Source organism: Hemitrygon akajei, unplaced genomic scaffold (assembly GCF_048418815.1).
Source record: "Hemitrygon akajei unplaced genomic scaffold, sHemAka1.3 Scf000106, whole genome shotgun sequence".
NCBI classification, from domain to species: Eukaryota; Metazoa; Chordata; class Chondrichthyes; order Myliobatiformes; family Dasyatidae; genus Hemitrygon; species Hemitrygon akajei.
This window is the reverse complement of record NW_027331992.1, coordinates 985,843-1,003,358: the sequence shown is the minus strand read 5'-3', so window position 1 is coordinate 1,003,358 and position 17,516 is coordinate 985,843. Positions and strand designations below refer to the sequence as shown.

Here is a 17,516-nt window from a genome sequence, read left to right as displayed (position 1 = left end):
AGGTACACTGCATCTGCCTTCACTGTTAAAGGCATTAGCGTTGCACCAGAGGTCCGTGAATATCAGGAAGCAGATATGAGTGCCGTTGCTATCAGAAAGGAACAGGCGAAAGGGAAACTTCAAAGACTTAAGGTGTATAAGTCACGTTGGCCAGTTCTACTACCATAAGACCATAAGACAAGGGAGCAGAAGTCGGCCATGCGGCCCATCGAGTCTTCTCCGCCGTTTCATCATGAGCTGATTCAATCTCCCCTTTAGTCCCATTCCCCCGCCATCTCAACATCACCTTTGATGCCCTGACTACTCAGATACCTATCAATCTCTGTCTTATAACTTGGCCTCCACTGCTGTCCGTGGCAACAAATTCCATAGATTCTCCACCCTCTGACTAAAAACATTGTTTCGCATCTCTATTCTGAATGGGCGCCCTGCAGTCATCAAGTCATGTCCTGTCGTACTAGTCTTCCCCACCATGGGAAACAACTTTGCCACATCCAATCTGTCCATGGCTTTCAACATTCGAAATGTTTCTATGAGGTCCCCCCTCATTCTTCTAAACTCCAAGGAGTACAGTACAAGCACGGTCAAACGTTCCTCACAAGTTACCCTTCACGTTCCCGGAATAATTCTAGTGAATCTTCTCTGAGCCCTCTCGAATGTCAGTACATCCTTTCTTAAATAAGAAGCCGAAAACTACACACAGTATTGCACGTGAGGTCGGACCAGTACTTTATAAAGCTTCTTCATCACATCCCTGATCCTATATTCTATTCCTCTAGAAATGAATGCCAACATTGCATTCGCCTTCTTCACCACCGACTCAACCTAGAGGTTAACCTTAAGGGTATCCTGCACGAGGACTCCCAAGAGAACTTTGAATTCTCTCCCCATTTAAATAATAGTCTGCCCGTTTATTCCTTCTACCAAAGTGCATGACCGTACATTTTCCGACATTGTAATCCATTTGCCAATCTATGCCCATTCCCCCAATCTATCCAAGTCTCTCTACAGACAGTCTGTTTCCTCAGCACTAACGGCCCCTTCACCTATCTTTGTATCATCAGCAAACGTAGCCACAAAGCTATCTATTCCATTATCCAAATCGTTGATATACAATGTAAAAAGAAGCGACCCTAACACGGAACCCTATGGAACACAACTGGTAACGGCAGCCAACTAGAATGGGATCCCTTTATTCCCACTCTCTGTTTCCTGCCAATCAGGCAACGCTCTATCCCCGAATGTAACTTTCCCGTAATTCCATGTGTTCTTATCTTGTTTAGCAGCCTCATGTGCAGCACCTTGTCAAAGGTCTTCTGAAAATCCAAATACACAACATCCACTGCATCTCCCTTGTCTAGCCTAATTGTAATTTCTTCAAAAAATTGCACTAGGTTTGTCAGGCAGTATTTTCCTTTAAGGAAACCATGCTGAGTTCCGCCTATCATGTCATATGCCTCCAGGTACTCCGTAACCTCATCCTTGACATCGACTCCAACAACTTTCCAAACACCGATGTCAAGCTAACAGGCCTATTATTTACTTTTACCTTCCTTGCCCCCTTCTTAAATAGCGAAGTGACATTTGCAATCTTCCAATCCTCCGGAACCAGACCAAAATCTATCGGCTTTTGAACGATCACCGCTAATGCCTCCCCAATCTCCACTGCTACTTCCTTAAGAACACGAGGATCCATTCTATCTGGTCCAGGTGATTTATCTGCCTTTAGACTATTCAGTTTCCTGAGTAGTTTCTCTGTCGCAATTGTGACTGCGCATATTTCTCTTCCCTGACACCGTTGAATGTCCGGCATATTGCTGATGTCTTCCTCAGTGAAGACTAATGTAAAATGCTCTTTCAGTCCCTCCGCCATCTCCTTATCTCCCATTACAATTTCATGTACTACTTGCCGGAGGCCCAAGAGATGTTGCTCAAGAGGTAACAGATGCAAAGTTTATGATCTCTCTAGAATCATTTGATTTCGGCGAGGTAGCCGAGGATTGGAAGAGTGTAAATGTCACTCCACTATTCAAGAATGGAGGATGACAAAAGAAGGAATAATATGGCAAGTTAGTCTGGCGTCAGTGGTTGTGAAATTGTTGGATCAATTATCAGGAATGTTTCCAGATATTTGGAAACTAATTATGACATAACTCAAATGCAGCATGGTTTCTGTGAAAGAAAGTTTTGCCTGAAAAATCTGTAGATTTCTTCAAGGAAGTAACCAGCAGCATGAACAAATGAGAGGTGGTGGATTTCATTTACTTGGATTTTCAGAAGGCTTTGGAGAAGATGCCACAAATAAGGCTGCTTAACAAGATAAAATTCTATAGCGTTACAGGACAGGATTAAAGCAGGCCTTTTCTGATTGCCTTCCCGTGACTAGTGGTGTTACTCAAGGGCCAGTATTGGGACGGCTGCTTTACACATTGTCTGTCCATGACTTAGATAAACGAATTGATAACTTTCTGGTAAAGATGGATGGAGGGTTGGGTAGTTCTGAGGAAGTTTAGAGTTCCTCAGGACATAGACAAACTGGACGACTCTGCCAGTTCCGCAGGACATAGTCAAACAGGACGAATCTGCCAAAAATATGGCAGATGGGAAACAGTGTTCGGAAATGTATGATAACGAATTTTGGTTAAAGGATCAATAATGTGGACTCTTATCTAAATGCGGGGAGGGAACAATCATACAGCGAGACTTATAGGATCTCGTGCAAGTTTCCCAAAAGTTTAATTTACAGGGTGAGTCTGGGGTAAGGTAAACAAATGCAGTGGTGTCATTTATTTTAACAGGAAGATAATATAAAAGCAAAGACAAAAGGATGTCACTGTTTAAGTTGCTAGTAAGCCGCACTTGCAAATTCTTCAACAGTTTTTGGTTCTTTTTTCTCAGAAAGGATGTGTTGTCATTAGAGAGAATTAAGTGGAAGTACACGAGAGTAATTTCGGGAATAACGGAGTTAAAATATCAGGAGCGTTTGACTTCTTTAGAGCTCCAAACCGGTAGTTTCGATCGATCATGTCTTCATTATCCTGTATGAGACGAAGGTCGTCGATCTGTAGTTCTTGTTCCTTGATAACCTCTCTCGGGAACTGTATCTTTGTGCCCCTAGTGCAGATGTGTTAATTTACGATGCTGGACGTCTGCCAGACTTCCTACTTCACACCTATGTACAGAACACTACTTCTGCAGCGATTCTCACCTCAGCACTATGCCAGAATAAATGAGGAATGGACAAATAAGTACAGAGAGAGTGCAACTTACAAGACGATTTGCCTCACCAAAGCCTGATCTCGCCCAAGCCTGATGAGCCGAACCCTCTCACAAAACAGGTCTCGCTGGTCCCTTTTAAATGAATTCCACTTTCTGAATTGTCGCTCCTCAATTCAGTAATAAAAAATAGAAACAAACAAAATAAAGCAAAAACTTTCCTTCAAAATCTGGATCGCCGCCTAATGAAAATGTAACTCTTTTACTGCACCCCAATGTCGAATGGTCAACTCAGAGAAAACTCGCTCGAAACTCTTTTTTTTAATCTTCTGCGCGTTCGTAACTGAAAGATACCTCTTTTCACTCACAATCACTTGTTGATTGGTTGTTCCATGAATTCAGGAAATCTGCCGCAAAACTCTGCATTCAAACTCCCGATAGTCCTGCTTATGAACGAGCTCCTTTCACGCACCTCTGGTGTGGATTGTCCACGTGGTACAGATTACTGACATGGAGGTCCAGTTTGTCCGCTTTTATCGAGATCGTAAAGTCACTCTGCAGGGCTTCCACACCTCTTCTATCGACACCATTGGTACATATATACTGCAAGCCATGGCTGCTCACCCTTGTTCTTGGTGATCTCTCGGACCCGATTTGAGACACTCCTGATCCTGGCAACAGGCAGGTGTCTGTGTCTCCCCGTGGTTGGCCGTCCTTCACAATAGCTTCTAAAGTTGTACTCATAATTGTGGCGAAATTGCCCCAGGTGTACTCTGTGCTTGCTGTGCATTTCCTTTGCTTTACTTGACAATCACACAGCTACGGTCTACTGCAAACTAGCTCCCTATTGCTCCTATCTGTCACCTCTTAATTGTCCCGAATGCGTGGAAGATCATCAACTTCTTTTTGAGTTAGTTGATACTTTTTTTCAGAAGATGCAGCTCGGTGCAGTAATTGCAGATTTGTTTATTGAAGAGGGGGAAGTCTAGACATCCCGCATCGGAAACCGGTTACAGAACATTGACCCTGGAACAGTTCTCGCCAGCAGACAGGGAATGGAGAAATAAGAACTCAGTGATAACATAGCCAGACACTTTTCCCTCGCCTAAGCCTAAGGATCTTAGACTGGCGCACCCTAAAGCCTGGCATACTCAAAGTCATTGCCTGTACACATGCAATTGAATTTTCCGCCTTATCTAACGAATCCCTCTCTGTAGATTGGTTGCCGCACACCTCATCACACTTGAATGTTGGCCAAATTACGGGTGTCTTCCGCAGTGATGGTCACTGTAAATACTAATTGCGCTCATCCACTATGTCCCTGAATCCTATTTAAACCCCTCCAGCAACATGTTCAATTAATAATTGTTCATTCTAGCCTATTGCGTATGGTTGTTCAATTTATAATTGTTCCCTCTAGACTATTGATTGTTGTTGTTCAATTTATAATTGTTCCTTCTAGTCTATTGCTTATTGTTTCCCTATCTAAAAATCTGTTCTTTTATGATCCTTGTGTTGTCCGTCTTAATTGTACAAAGTGCGCTCATGAGGTCTCACGTCGTTATCCACGGCCAGATCTTCAACTCATTTCACGTGCTCGGCCTATTGCCCTGTTTGACAACTCACCCGAGCTTTGGCCCAGCTCTCGGCTCCCCTCTCTGCTCACTGACCGTCACAGTTCTGCATCGCTGAGCATTCCGCTTTGCTGGCAGGTCCTCTAAACCTTTGTTTATTTTAGATTCTTCAAACAGATCCCCTTTCAAACTAACCTGCTCGAATGTCATGACAGCGAATGAGAAATGTGGTACGCTCTGACAGGACTGGGAAATGGACCAAAGGGTGGTTTAAGAAGCCGGGAGGTGATTACGCGTTACTGAGAAAGAGTTTTCTATTTTTCCCTACAGGAAACGCAAATTAAGAGCATCTCCACCTCCGCGACGCTTGTAAGTATAAATGTAGCGGTAAGTAGAACTCGAAGACTAGGTCTGTGCACGAGGCGATTAAAGTGTTGCCGTATCGGGTGCCTGCTCCATCTGACGGACGGGTCAGGAACGCCTCGGTAACACTATGCTTTCCTAGCTCGTTAACCAGCTTCGTGCGGCACGTTGTGCTCCTTAATTGGTTCCCTCATAAGCTGCAGCTCGATGCACCTGGTGCAGATTTGTTTATCCGTGAGGGTGGACGACGTCTAGCCCTCCAGCTTTGCGAAAACACCGCCGCTGTACCAATTCTCGTTAACCGACGAGGAATGGAGAAATAAGATCAAGTGATAAAGTTGCCGATAACTTTCCACCACCTACGCTTGAGGATCTTGGACTGGCGCACTCTAAAGCCTAACACGCACAAGTGCATTTCCGCGACACATGCGCTTGAATTTTCCGCTTTCCCAATGAATCCCTCTCTGCCGCTGGGTGTCCTGACAACACATTTCCCTTGAGATGTTGCTCAGATAACTGGTGTCTTCCACAGTGAAGAAAGATTCAAAGTGCCTGTTGCGCTTATCCATCATTTCCCTGAGTATCATTCAAACTTCTCCAGCGTCACGTTCAATGTGTAACTGTGCCTTAAAACCTATCGCTTATTCTTTCCATATCTTCAAATGTGTTTTTCCAGGGCCCCTTTGTTGTCCACCTTAGTTGTACAAAGTGCGCTGTTGAGATCTCACGTGATCATCTATTGCCAGCTCTTCAACCCACTTCATGTGCTCAGCCTTTAACCCTGTTTAGTACCTCAGCGGAGATGTGGTGCAGAATTGAGCTCCGTCTCTGCACTGGGGCGGTCGCGGTTCTGCGTCGCTATACATCCAACTTTGCTGACAGGCCCAGTCATTCGTTGTTCTTATCAAATTCTTCAAACTCATCCCTTTTCGAAATGACCTGTTGGAACGTTCTGATCAAAGTTAAAAACAGTGAGAGGACCGGGAACAAGTTCAAAGGTTGGGTTAATGAGCCGCGAAGCAGATAGGCTCCAGATTACACAAATAATTGTTATAATTGTTTCTATTTTGCTCACAGGGTTGGCCACCTCAGTCCACTTGCAGGGGTGGCAGTTTTTCAACTTGAGGGGTAAGTGGAAATTGAAGACTAACTGTTTTGCTGTACCGAGTGGGTGTTCAAACTAATGTTAGGGTCGGATGTGCTCCGTTAACACTATGTCATCTTAGCTCGGTAAGCCGCCTCATCTGTAGAACTTTGTGAAAGCCTTTCAGAAAATCTAATAAAACAATAATTGATTTTTCTATGCGTCCGATTTACAAGAGCAGTTGGGCGTGGTTAATATAACATCGCAGAGACAGGGATCCAGTATGATACAGTTGATGAAGGGCCAGCAAGTTTATAAGTAGATGATGTGGGTAAGATGCTTGTAGCGAAGGACGAGGGCAGACAGAGCAAAGAGATCAGTTCTACCGCAGAGGTGAATTTCAAATGGCGAGGAATGCAGGACTGACCCTGCTGCATTTAGATGCGTGCAGCATTTGGAATGGAATGGACCAACAATTAGACACTGACGTCATGGGCATCACTGAGTACCGGCTGAAAGACGGTCGAATGTGGGAGCTTAACATCTAAGGATATCCTTTTTTTGTCAACAACACATTCAGGAAGTCATATGCGTTGGGATAGCTCTGTTAGTAACAGATGAAATAACATCTGTAGAAAAATGTTAGGGTCAGAGAATGTGGAATCTTTGTAGGTGGAGTTAGGAAGTTCTACGAATAAATACACATGTAATATATAGAAGTCAGAATGATAGAGAACATGTGTGTATTACGTTGCAAAGGGAACTTGGAAAGGGCATGTAGGAAGGAACTCGTGAGTTAAATAGGAGGACAGATTCAGGCAGATAAGGGAGACTGCCAAGCGGAACAGTCATCAATGGAGAGTTCATCGGTCGAAGTGATATCAGGCAGAACGGTAGGGCATTGGTTCATTCGGGATTCGTCGACAACGGGTCGAAGTGAGGTATGTAAACTCTGAGGAAGAGAAACAGGATATATGTCTGTGAGGCCGGTGTTCTGTACTGGGTGTGAGATGTGGGAAATCCGGGAGACACCCAGCCTGCTGGACGACTACATGCACATCAGGTGAGTCGAGCTGCTGCTCTTTAGGGACGAATTAGGGTACTAGACAGGTAGCTCGATGACCTTCGTCCTGTCAAGAAAAGTGAGAAGGAGTAGACAGGAGTTATAGTCAAGCCAGGATATGATTGGCTCCCTACAGCTCTTATCTATCACCTCCTCATTCTCCCTTATGAGTTGAAGATAATCAACTGCTTCTCCAGATCGTTCAAACGTTCTCACAGAAGCGGCAGCACGGTGCAGCAGGTGCAGATTTGATTCTCCATAAAGGTTGACGCCAGGTAGACCTCCCGCATCGCAAACTCAATAGAAAATACTGCCTCCGGAGCAATTGGCACTGCCAGATGAGAAATGGAGAAGTACGAACATAATGATAAAGTTGTTACTTCCCTTAAGTATGAAGAACTGAGACAGGCGCACTCTAAAACTTAGCGCACTAAAAGGCACTGCCGCGAAGCTGCACCTGAACTATCCGCCGTTTCTGTTGAATCCCTCTCCGTTGACTGGACCCGTCACGGCACGCATGCCTCTGCATGTTGGTCAAATTACTGGTATCTTCCACAGTGAAGACAGATGCAAACTACCTATTCCGCTCATCCATCCATCCATCATTTCCCTGAACTCCATTCAAAGCTCTCCAGCACAATTTGCAATAGCCCATGGTTTTTGTCTCCGTATTTTCAATTCTGTTCTTTTGATACCCGCCTGAATCGCACAAAGTGCTCTGCTGAGATCTCACGTGACCTCCGCATCCAGATCTTCAACCCAGTTCATGTGCTCAGCCTTTCGCCCCGTTTCATAACTCACCCGAGATCGGCCCCCGCTCTGATCTCCCCTCGCTGCACCCCGCCCGTCCCAGTTCTGCGTCGCTCAGCATCCCGCTTTGCTGGCACGTCCACTGATTCTTTGCCTTTTGTACACATTGTTCAAAGTCATTCACTTCGGCACTAACGTTCTGACGTCAGAACAATGTGACGCTCTCTTAGGATCGGGAAATGGTTCAAATTGTGGTTTAATGAGACGGGAAGCAGATGGGTTCTGGATTACGGAGATATAAGTATTTCTATTTTGCCCACAGGGCCGACGAAAATACCACAACTGCACCTCCGGTGCCTACTCGCCTTGACAGGTAAATGGAAATCGAAGACAGTGACTATGCGCGGGACGGAAAATGAACCAGAAGTGCTGCTGTATCGCGCGGGTGCTCAAACTGACGGTAGTGTCAGGAGCGCTCTCGTAATACTATGTAATTTAGCTCGTTAAGCAATCACATATGTGTCAACTTGTTAAAGCGTTTCCGAAAGCCGAAGAAAACAACAATTGACTTTTCTTTTTGGTCAGAATTACTGGAGCTGTTGGGGGTGGTTAAATAAATATGGCAGGTCTCAGGGATTGAGTATGATACGATTGATGTCGAGCCCGCAGTAGAGGATGTGTTTCAATATGCTTGTGAGGGAGGACAAGTCAATGATTGATTACAAATGCCGACAGAGCAAAGAGTTAAATTCTACCACAGAAACAAAGTTCAATGGGCGAAGAATTCAGGATTGAAGATTCCCCATGTAGATCCAGGCAGCCTTCAGAACTCGTGGTGCAACCAGAATTTGGTCGCTATAACTGCGTGGGCGTCATTGAGTAGCGGCTGAAAGACCAGCTGGAAAAATGGGCTGAAAAAATAGCAGATAGAGATTAATACAGACAAGTGTGTGGTATTGTAGTTTGGAAAGACAAACCAAGGTAGAACATACAATAGTGATAACATTGTTTGGAAAACACTCAGTAAACCCAAAAGAAATCCTCACATCGGACCCGGGTGATACGAATTAACAAAAGAGAAACAGAGGATTGAAATTTGTTTTATACAAATGTAATGAAGGAGAACTTCCACACCCAACGCACTGATACCGATGAATACCTGTGGGAATATGTGGCCACCAATCCCTCACTTGACTGCAGACTGGACACCTGTTGTGGAGGCGGCCATAGAAATAATCCGTTTCACAAATCTATTAGAATTATTTGAGGAGGTTACTAGGAAAGTGGATGAAGGGAAGGCAGTGGATGTTGTCTACATGGACTTCAGTAATGCCTTTGACAAGGTCCCGTATAGGAGGTTAGTTAGCAATATTTTCTGTCGCTAGGTACACATGGTGAGGTAATAAACTGGATTAGAGATTGGCTCATTGGGAGAAGCCAGAGAGCGGTAGTAGAGGATTGTTTCTCTGAGTGGAGGCCTGGGACCAGTGGTATGCCACAGGGATGAGTGCTGGGTCCATTGTTATTAGTCATCTATATCAATGATCTGGATGATAATGTGGCAAATTGGATCAGCAAGTTTGTTGAACATACAAAGTTTTGAGGTCCAGTGGACAGTGAGGAAGGTTTTCAAATCTTGCAGAGGGATTTGGACCAGCTGGAAAAATGTGGTGAAAAAATAGCAGATAAAGATTAATACAGACAAGTGTGAGGTATTGTACTTTGGAAAGACAAACCAAGGTAGAACATACAATGGTAGAGCACTGATGAGTACAGTAGAACCGAGAGATCTGGGAATACAGGAACAAAATTCCCTAAAAGTGGCGTCACGGGTAGATAGGGTTATAAAGAGTGCTTTTGGTACGTTGGCCTTTATAAATGAAAGTATTGAGTATAAGAGTTGGAATATCATGGTGAGTTTGTATAAGGCATTGGTGAGGCCGAATTTGGAGTATTGTGTGCAGTTCTGGTCACCAAATTGCAGGAAGGATATCAATTAGTTTGAAACTGTGCAGAGACGGATTACAAGGATGTCGCTGGGACTTGAGAAAATGAGTTACAAAGAAAGTTTGAATAGGTTAGGGCTTTATTCCCTGGAGCGTAGAAGAATGAGGGGAGATTTAATAGAGGTATATAAAATGATGATGCGTATAGATAGAGTGAATGCAAACAGGCTTTCTCCAATGAGGCTAGGGGAGAAAAAAAACAGTGGACATGGGTTAAGGTTGAAGGGGGAAAAGTTTAAAGGTAACATGGAGGGAGCTTCTTCACACAGAGAGTGGTGAGAGTGTGGAATGAGCTGCCTGTTGAAGTAGTGAATGCAGGCTCACTTTTAACATTTAAGAAAAACTTGGTCAGGTACTTGGATGAGAGGTATATGGAGGGATATAGGCCAGGTGCAGGTCGGTGGGACTAGGCTGACAAATGCTTCGGCACAGCCAAGAAGCGCCAAAAGGCATGTTTTTGTGCTGTAGTGTTCTATGGTTCTATGACTGTTGTATGCATTCTAGCCAATCGGAACTTTGTCGCCCTGTCTTTTGAAGCTGGTAGGAGTTGATTTTGCGGGCTTTTGCCAGAGAGGGAGGGACATGAGGAGAGAAGGTGCGAATGGAGAGATTTGGTAGACCGCCGGACGGGGTGGACTCGGATCAAGGGTCCCAAGGGTAGCGACGATCAGAGGAAGTCGATGTTGAACGATCGGCCTGTGACTGAGCTCCAACTTTGCGCACTGACTGTTTAATAAGATTGTTTATTTTTTCTTTTATTTCGTTTCTCTACTAACCAGATAGTCAAACTAACAGCTATGAAGCTCAATCGTTTAATCGCATATTGTGCACTGTTTGCTATTTCGGGATACTGCTCTGTAACAGGGGACAAATCGCGCAGCATCCACCCAAACGTGATTCCTTCCGTTTGCCCGGGCCGGGGTTTATCACCCATTATATTAAGCCGCTAGGCGAAGCGAAGGTTGCATAAAAAACTGCTCTTTTAAGGCACCACGATGTTGAAAGCCCAATTCGAAGAAAACTTGCTCAAAACTCTGCTTATTGTTTTAATCCTACGCAGGTCCCTGCCTGAAAGGTATTTCTGTTTACGTATACTTGCTTATTAATCGGTCGCCCCATGAATTTAGAAAATCTACCGCGAATCTCTATATTCACGATCTCGAAAATCCTGCTCTTGGACCAGCTCTTTTCACGCACCCCTGGTTTGGATTGTCCACGTGGTACAACAATAGAGAGGATACTGTCCTGTAGGTCCTGTTTGTCAACTTTCTATCGAGCCCCCTTAAACTCTTTCTGCAGGATCTCGTGTTTTTCGCTCTTTATGCTATAGAAACATAAAAAGATACAACACTTTGCAGGTCCTTCGGCCCACAATATTGTGCCGACGTTTAAACCATGCCTCTCATATAACCCTCCACCTTAAATTCCTCCATCTACCTGTCTACTAGTATCCTAAATTTCACTAGTGTATCTGCCTCCACCACTGACTCAAGCAGTGCATTCCACGCACCAACCACTCTCAGAGTAAAATACCTTCCTCTAATACCCCCTTGAACTTCCCTCCCATTACCTTGAAGATATGACCTCTTGTATTGAGCAGTGGTGCCCTGGGGAAGAGGCGCTGGCTGTCCACTCTATCTATTCGTCTTAATAAGCCATTTGTGCTTATATACTCCAAGACATTGCTTCTCTCCCTTGCCGTTGGTCATCTCTTGGACCCGATCTGAGTCATCCCTCACCCTGCCAATGGATAGGTAACATATCATCCGGGTATCGCAATGGTGCCCACAGAGTCTCGTCTCTATTCTATCACACTGCAGTCATCTTCACCATTCTGCCCTTCTGAGCCACAGCACCACTCTCAGTGCCAGAGACCCGGTGACCGTGTGTCTGTCGTGTTTGGCCGTCCTCTTCTTATTGTGTTAGAGTTCTGGTCACCGAATTATAGGAAAGATATCAACAAAATAGAGAGAGTACAGAGGAGATTTCCTAGCATGTTACCTGGGTTTCAGCACCTAAGTTACAGGGAAAGGATGAACAAGTTAGGTCTTTATTCCTTGGAGCGTAGAAGGTTGAGGGGGGCCTTGATAGAGGTATTTAAAATTATTAGGGGAATAAATAGTGTTGACGTGGATAGGATTTTTCCATTGAGAGTAGGGGAGATTCAAACAGGAGGACATGTTGAAAGTTAGGGGGCAGAAGTTTAAGGGTAACACGAGGGGGAATTTCTTTACTCAGAGAGTGGTAGCTGTGTGGAATGAGCTTCCAGTAGAAGTCGTAGATGCAAGTTCAGTATTGTCATTTAAAGTAAAATTGGATGGGTATATGGATAGGAAAGGTTATGGGCTGAGTGGGGGCTGAGTGCGGGCCCGTAGATCTAGGTGAGTGTAAGCGTTGGCATGGACTAGAAGGGCAGAGATGGCCTGTTTCCGTGCGGTAATTGTTATACGGTTATACTGTGGGGAAACTGTCACAGGTGAACTCAGTCCTTGCTGTGCATTACCGTTAAATTACTTGACAATCACACAGCTACTGTCTCCTGCGAACAAAGTACGCTCCTGAGGTCTTGCATGGCCATCCACAGACAGCCCTTCAACCCAGCTCATGTACTCAGCCTTCCGCCCTGCTTAGTAACTTACCCGGGCTCTGGCCCAGCTCTCGGCTCCCCCCTCTGCTCACTGTCCGTCGCAGTTGTGCCTCGCTGAGCATCCCGTCCGGCTGGCAAGTCCTCTAATCCTTTGTTTACTTCACACGCTTCAAACGGATCCCTTCTCAGGCTGACGTGCTTGAAAACTTTGGCAGCGAATCAGAAATGCAGGTCGCCGTTGGTAGCATGACCGGGAAATGGCCAAAAGGATGGTTTGATGACAGGGGAAGCGGATTATGGATTCCAGATCACGGAGATATAATCATTTCTATGTTTCCCCACAGGCTCAGCAAACGTAGCATACGCACATCTGCGGGGGCCTTTACCAGTGGCGGGTAAGTTGAAATCGGACTCTGTGACTATGAGCTCCAATCAAGCTCCAGTTCCGCCGTATCGGGTGGCTGCTCAAACTGACGGAAAAGGTCGCGTGCGCTTCGGTAACACCATGCGTACTTTGCTCGCTGAGCTTCCTCATGGGCGGCAACTTGTTGAAGCATTTCTGAGAATCTAAGGAAGCAATTGACTTTCTCAGATTTACCAGAGCCGTTGAAAGTTGTGTAAACTAATATGGCAGTGGAACGGGAAACGGGATGTATTGCTGACGATGCGCCCACGGGTTTATATGTAGATGCTGTTTGTAGCATTAACGTAAGGGAGGAGATGTCAATGGTTGCGTACAAATGCAGACAGAACAAAGAGTTAAATTCAGGCACAGAGGCAAAGTTCCAAAGGGCGAAGAATGCAGAATGGAAGGTGCTGCATTTAAATGCGCGTGGCATTCAGAATAACGTGAATGACCTCGCGGCGCAATTTGGGATTGGTCGTGGCTGAAAGATCACCATAGCTGGGAGCTTAACATCAAAAGATATACTCTGTATTGAAGGGAAAACCAGGGAGTTTTAGGCGGTGTTATGGATCTCTTGGTATCAGTTGGTAATGCATCTTTAGAAAGAGATTGCAAAGAGTCCTGGACCGTTGAATCTTTGTAGGTGGAGTTATGAAACCGAAAGGTTATAAACAAAAGCTATTTGGGATGCATATACGGAACTCAAAATAGTAGTCGTGTTTTTGAGATTGCAAAATGAGCTAGAAAATGAGTATTAGAAGTGTAAACTCTCATTTATAATGAAGGTCTTCAATATGTAAGGTTATTGATGGAAAAGTTTGGTGTGGGATAACAACACAGGGTATTTGTCGATCGCCTAAGAGATGGCTTTTTTAAGCAGCTGTAGGTTACTCAGGGAGAGGCAATATTAGATTAGTTGTTGTGTAATAAACCAGGCCTTATGAGGGAGATTAAAGTAGGACAAAAAAAAACCTTCAGGAGAGTGTGCTCATAATATGATTGAATTTATACTACAATTTTAGAGGGAGTCGCGTAACTCACATGAATCAGTATCGCAATGAATTAAAGGGATATAGAGGCCCATGGGAAAGGAGCTTGCCGAGGTGGATTGGAGGAAGATACTGGCTGACTTGACGGGAAATCAGAGATGTTTCTGGTTTTAATTTTCCAAGGCACAGGACAGATGTGTACCGCAGAGGAAAATGTTATCAAGTCGCACGGCTAGTCAACCGTGGCTGACAAAGGGCGGTAAGGATTGCATTACAAAAAGGAGAGGACATATGAGGTAGCAAAAGTCAGCGGTAAATTGGATGCTTCCGCTGTTTTTAAAATATCCAGCAAAAGGCAACTAAAAGTGATAAAAAGGGAAGAGATGAAATTTGGTGGCATACTAGCCAATAATATAATGCACGATACCAAAAGTTATTTTCTTCCCAGTTACGTTAAGAGGTATTCACACTGACATTTGAGACGGAGAAGCTAGAGTCGTATGTATCATCATTACCACGGCGGAAATGGAATTGCATTGGCATGAGAGAGGAGTTGGCTAAAATTGAATGGAAAACTGCACCGGCAGCTTTGAAGGCAGAGCACCAATGGCTGGAATTTCCGAAAAAAATTAGGAAGGCGCTGGTTATATACACCCTTCAGAGGAAGAAGCATTGTAAAGTAAATGAGTGACATCCATTTCTGTCAGGAGGCGTCAAAAGCAACACAAAAGACAAAACGAATTCTTATAGTAGAGCAAACATTAATGGGAAGTTAGAGGACTGGGAAACATTTAAAAACCAGCAGAAGAGAAATAAATATTAATTGAAAAGAAAAATTTGGAACGCGAAGACGAAGTACCCAATAATATTAAATACGACGTCAAAGGTTTATTCAGATGCATACTGTGTACAAGAGTGACGGGGGTGGATATCGGACTTTTGGAAACAAAGCTGCAGTGTTGGTAATGGGGGACAGGGAAAAGGCGGACGAACTGAACAAGTATTTTGCATCACACGTTACTGTGGAAAACTTCAGGGGATAGAGAGTCACAGCGGGCAGAAGTGTGAGAAGTTGCCATTTCAAAGAAGAAAATTCTAGGAAATGGGTAATGTGGATGTCACCTGTTCTGGATGGCATACATTCCAGGTTTCTGAAGAAGAACTGAAGAGATTCTGGAGGCATTAATTGTCCTGGTTCCGAAATAAATCCTCAGACATGGTTGCGGAGGAATGGCAAATTGCAAATGACACGTAACTCCTCAAGAAGGGAGAGGCGTACATTTAAAGAAATTATAGACAGGTTAACCCGACATCAGCGGTTGGTAAGGATGTAGTTCGGCGAAGTTGCAGACCCATGATAAAAGAGCCCCTGATCAGCAAGATATCCTCAAGGGAACCTCCTGTTTGAAAATCTGTTGTTTTTTTTTTTGAGAAAATAAGAAGCAACATAGCCAGAGGGGGATGATATATACATAGACTTTCAGAATGCCCTCAAAAAGGTACCGCTCGTGAGTTTGCTTAACAACGTAAGAGCCGATGGTATTACAGAAAATATACTAGCATGAATAGGCAGAAGGCAAATTGTGCGAATAAAGCGACCCCTTTTTGGTTGTCTGCCGGTGACTATGGTTGCTCCTCAGGGATCAGTGTTTGGAGAGCTTCTTTTAAAGTTTCGTGTCATGAATTGAATAATAAACTGATACCTTTGTGGCGAAGTTTGCAGATGATACGAAATATGTAGACTTTCAGACAGTTTAGAGGAGATTAATGGGCTAGGTAAAGACTTAGTCAGATGAAACGAATGCACAAACAAGTGGCAGATAGAATACTTGTCAGAAAGTTGATGGTTATGTAACTTGGCAGAAGAAATAAATGGGTAGGTTACTTTCCAACGGCAGAAACAAAATCAAAGATTCGAGGGGCAAAGGATTTCGGGTGTCCTTGAGCAAGAATATAAAGTCAGGTTTCCTTGCCGAATCGCAGGTGCGGAAGGCAAGTACAATGTCAGCATCTATTTCAAGAGAAGTAGCATAGAAGAAAGCAAGGCCGTAATATTGAGGCTTTCTATAGCATTGAAGAGGACTCACTTGGAGTTTGTACGCAGTTTCGGGCCTCTCTTCTAAGGAAGGATGTGCTGACATTTTCGAGAATTCAAAGGACGTTCAGGAAAATTTGTCTGGGATTGGAAGGACTGTCATGTAAAAAACAAACAGGAGGAAATCTGCAGATGCTGGAAATACAAATAACACACACAAAATGCTGGTGGAACGCAGCAGGCCAGGCAGCATCTAACAGGAGTAGCACTATCGACGTTTCGGGCCGAGACCCTTCGTCAGGACTAGCTGAAAGGAAAGTTACTAAGAGATTTCAACGCGGTGGGGGTAGGGGGAAATGCGAAATGATAGGAAAAGACCGGAGTGGGTGGGGTAAAGCTGAGAGCTGGAAAGGTGATTGGCCAAAGTGATACGGAGCTGGAGAAGGAAAAGGATCATGGAACGGGTGTCCTCGGGAGAAAGAAAGAAAGAAAGGAAGGAGGAGGGGAGCACCAGAGGGAGATGGAGAACAAGCAGAGTAATGGGCAGAGAGAGACAGAAAGAGAGAGAAAAAGAAGCAAATAAATATGCCAGCAATGGGGTAAGAATGCGAGGAGGAGCATTAACGGAAGTTAGAGAAGTCAATGGTCATGCCATTATGTTGGAGGCTACTCAGCCGGTATATAAGGTGTTGTTCCTCCAACATGAGTGTGGCTTCATCTTGACAGTAGAGGAGGCCATGAATAGACATATCAGAATGAGAATGGGACGTGCAAGTAAAATGTGTGGTCACTGGGAAACATCTGATTGTTCTTGGCCTCTCCTCATTAGAGTTCAGAAGAGCGAGGGTGTCCGAATTCAAACCCATTGAATGTTGAAAGTTTTTCGATAGAGATAATTTGAAGGTTTACGTCCAATTGTGCCGGAGTCTAAGACAAGAGGAAACAGCAGAATAGAGGGGTGTCCTTTAGAAAGTAAATCTGTGGACTTAGTTGCCACAGGCAGTTGTTGTGCCGAGTTATTTAGTATATTACAGACACAGCTACACTGAATGCTGATTTGTCAGGACCTGAAGGGATACGTGAGAAGACAGTAGATAGTGGCCGAAAGGGAACACAAAATGGATCAGCTGTGATAAAATGATGCAACAGGCTCAATGGACCAAATGGGTGCATTCTGCGCCTGAACGTTACGGCCCTGTGCTCTTCTAATCTTCTCGTAATGTTACAGCCAACAGACAGATAAGCGACCACTGAACCGAATGAACAACACGTGGAAAGCCAAAATGGAAAATAAGAAATCGTAATAATAACAGCTGAGGAAGCAATAAATGTCGATATGCAGATTATCAGATACAGAGTCATTGGGAGTGTGCATAGATTCTGAGAACAGTTTAGCAATGGGCGAGTAAATTGAATGAAGTAATCTCTTCTGGTTCGAGAACC

General features: G+C 44.4%; 1 protein-coding gene across 6 annotated transcripts in view; it reads left to right on the top strand.

Moving 5' to 3' along the window:
- LOC140723262 (uncharacterized) overlaps positions 1–17,516 on the top strand; it is an 85,503-nt gene that overhangs the window by 55,280 nt on the left and 12,707 nt on the right. For 5 of the 6 annotated variants that reach the window (XM_073037870.1, XM_073037874.1, XM_073037871.1 and 2 more), the window contains 4 exons: positions 5,121–5,159; positions 6,231–6,281; positions 8,373–8,423; positions 12,988–13,038. In XM_073037870.1, the coding sequence (XP_072893971.1) occupies positions 5,121–5,159; positions 6,231–6,281; positions 8,373–8,423; positions 12,988–13,038 (192 nt within the window). The remainder of the gene's footprint in view (positions 1–5,120; positions 5,160–6,230; positions 6,282–8,372; positions 8,424–12,987; positions 13,039–17,516) is intronic. The other variant, XM_073037873.1, reaches the window with a different exon arrangement.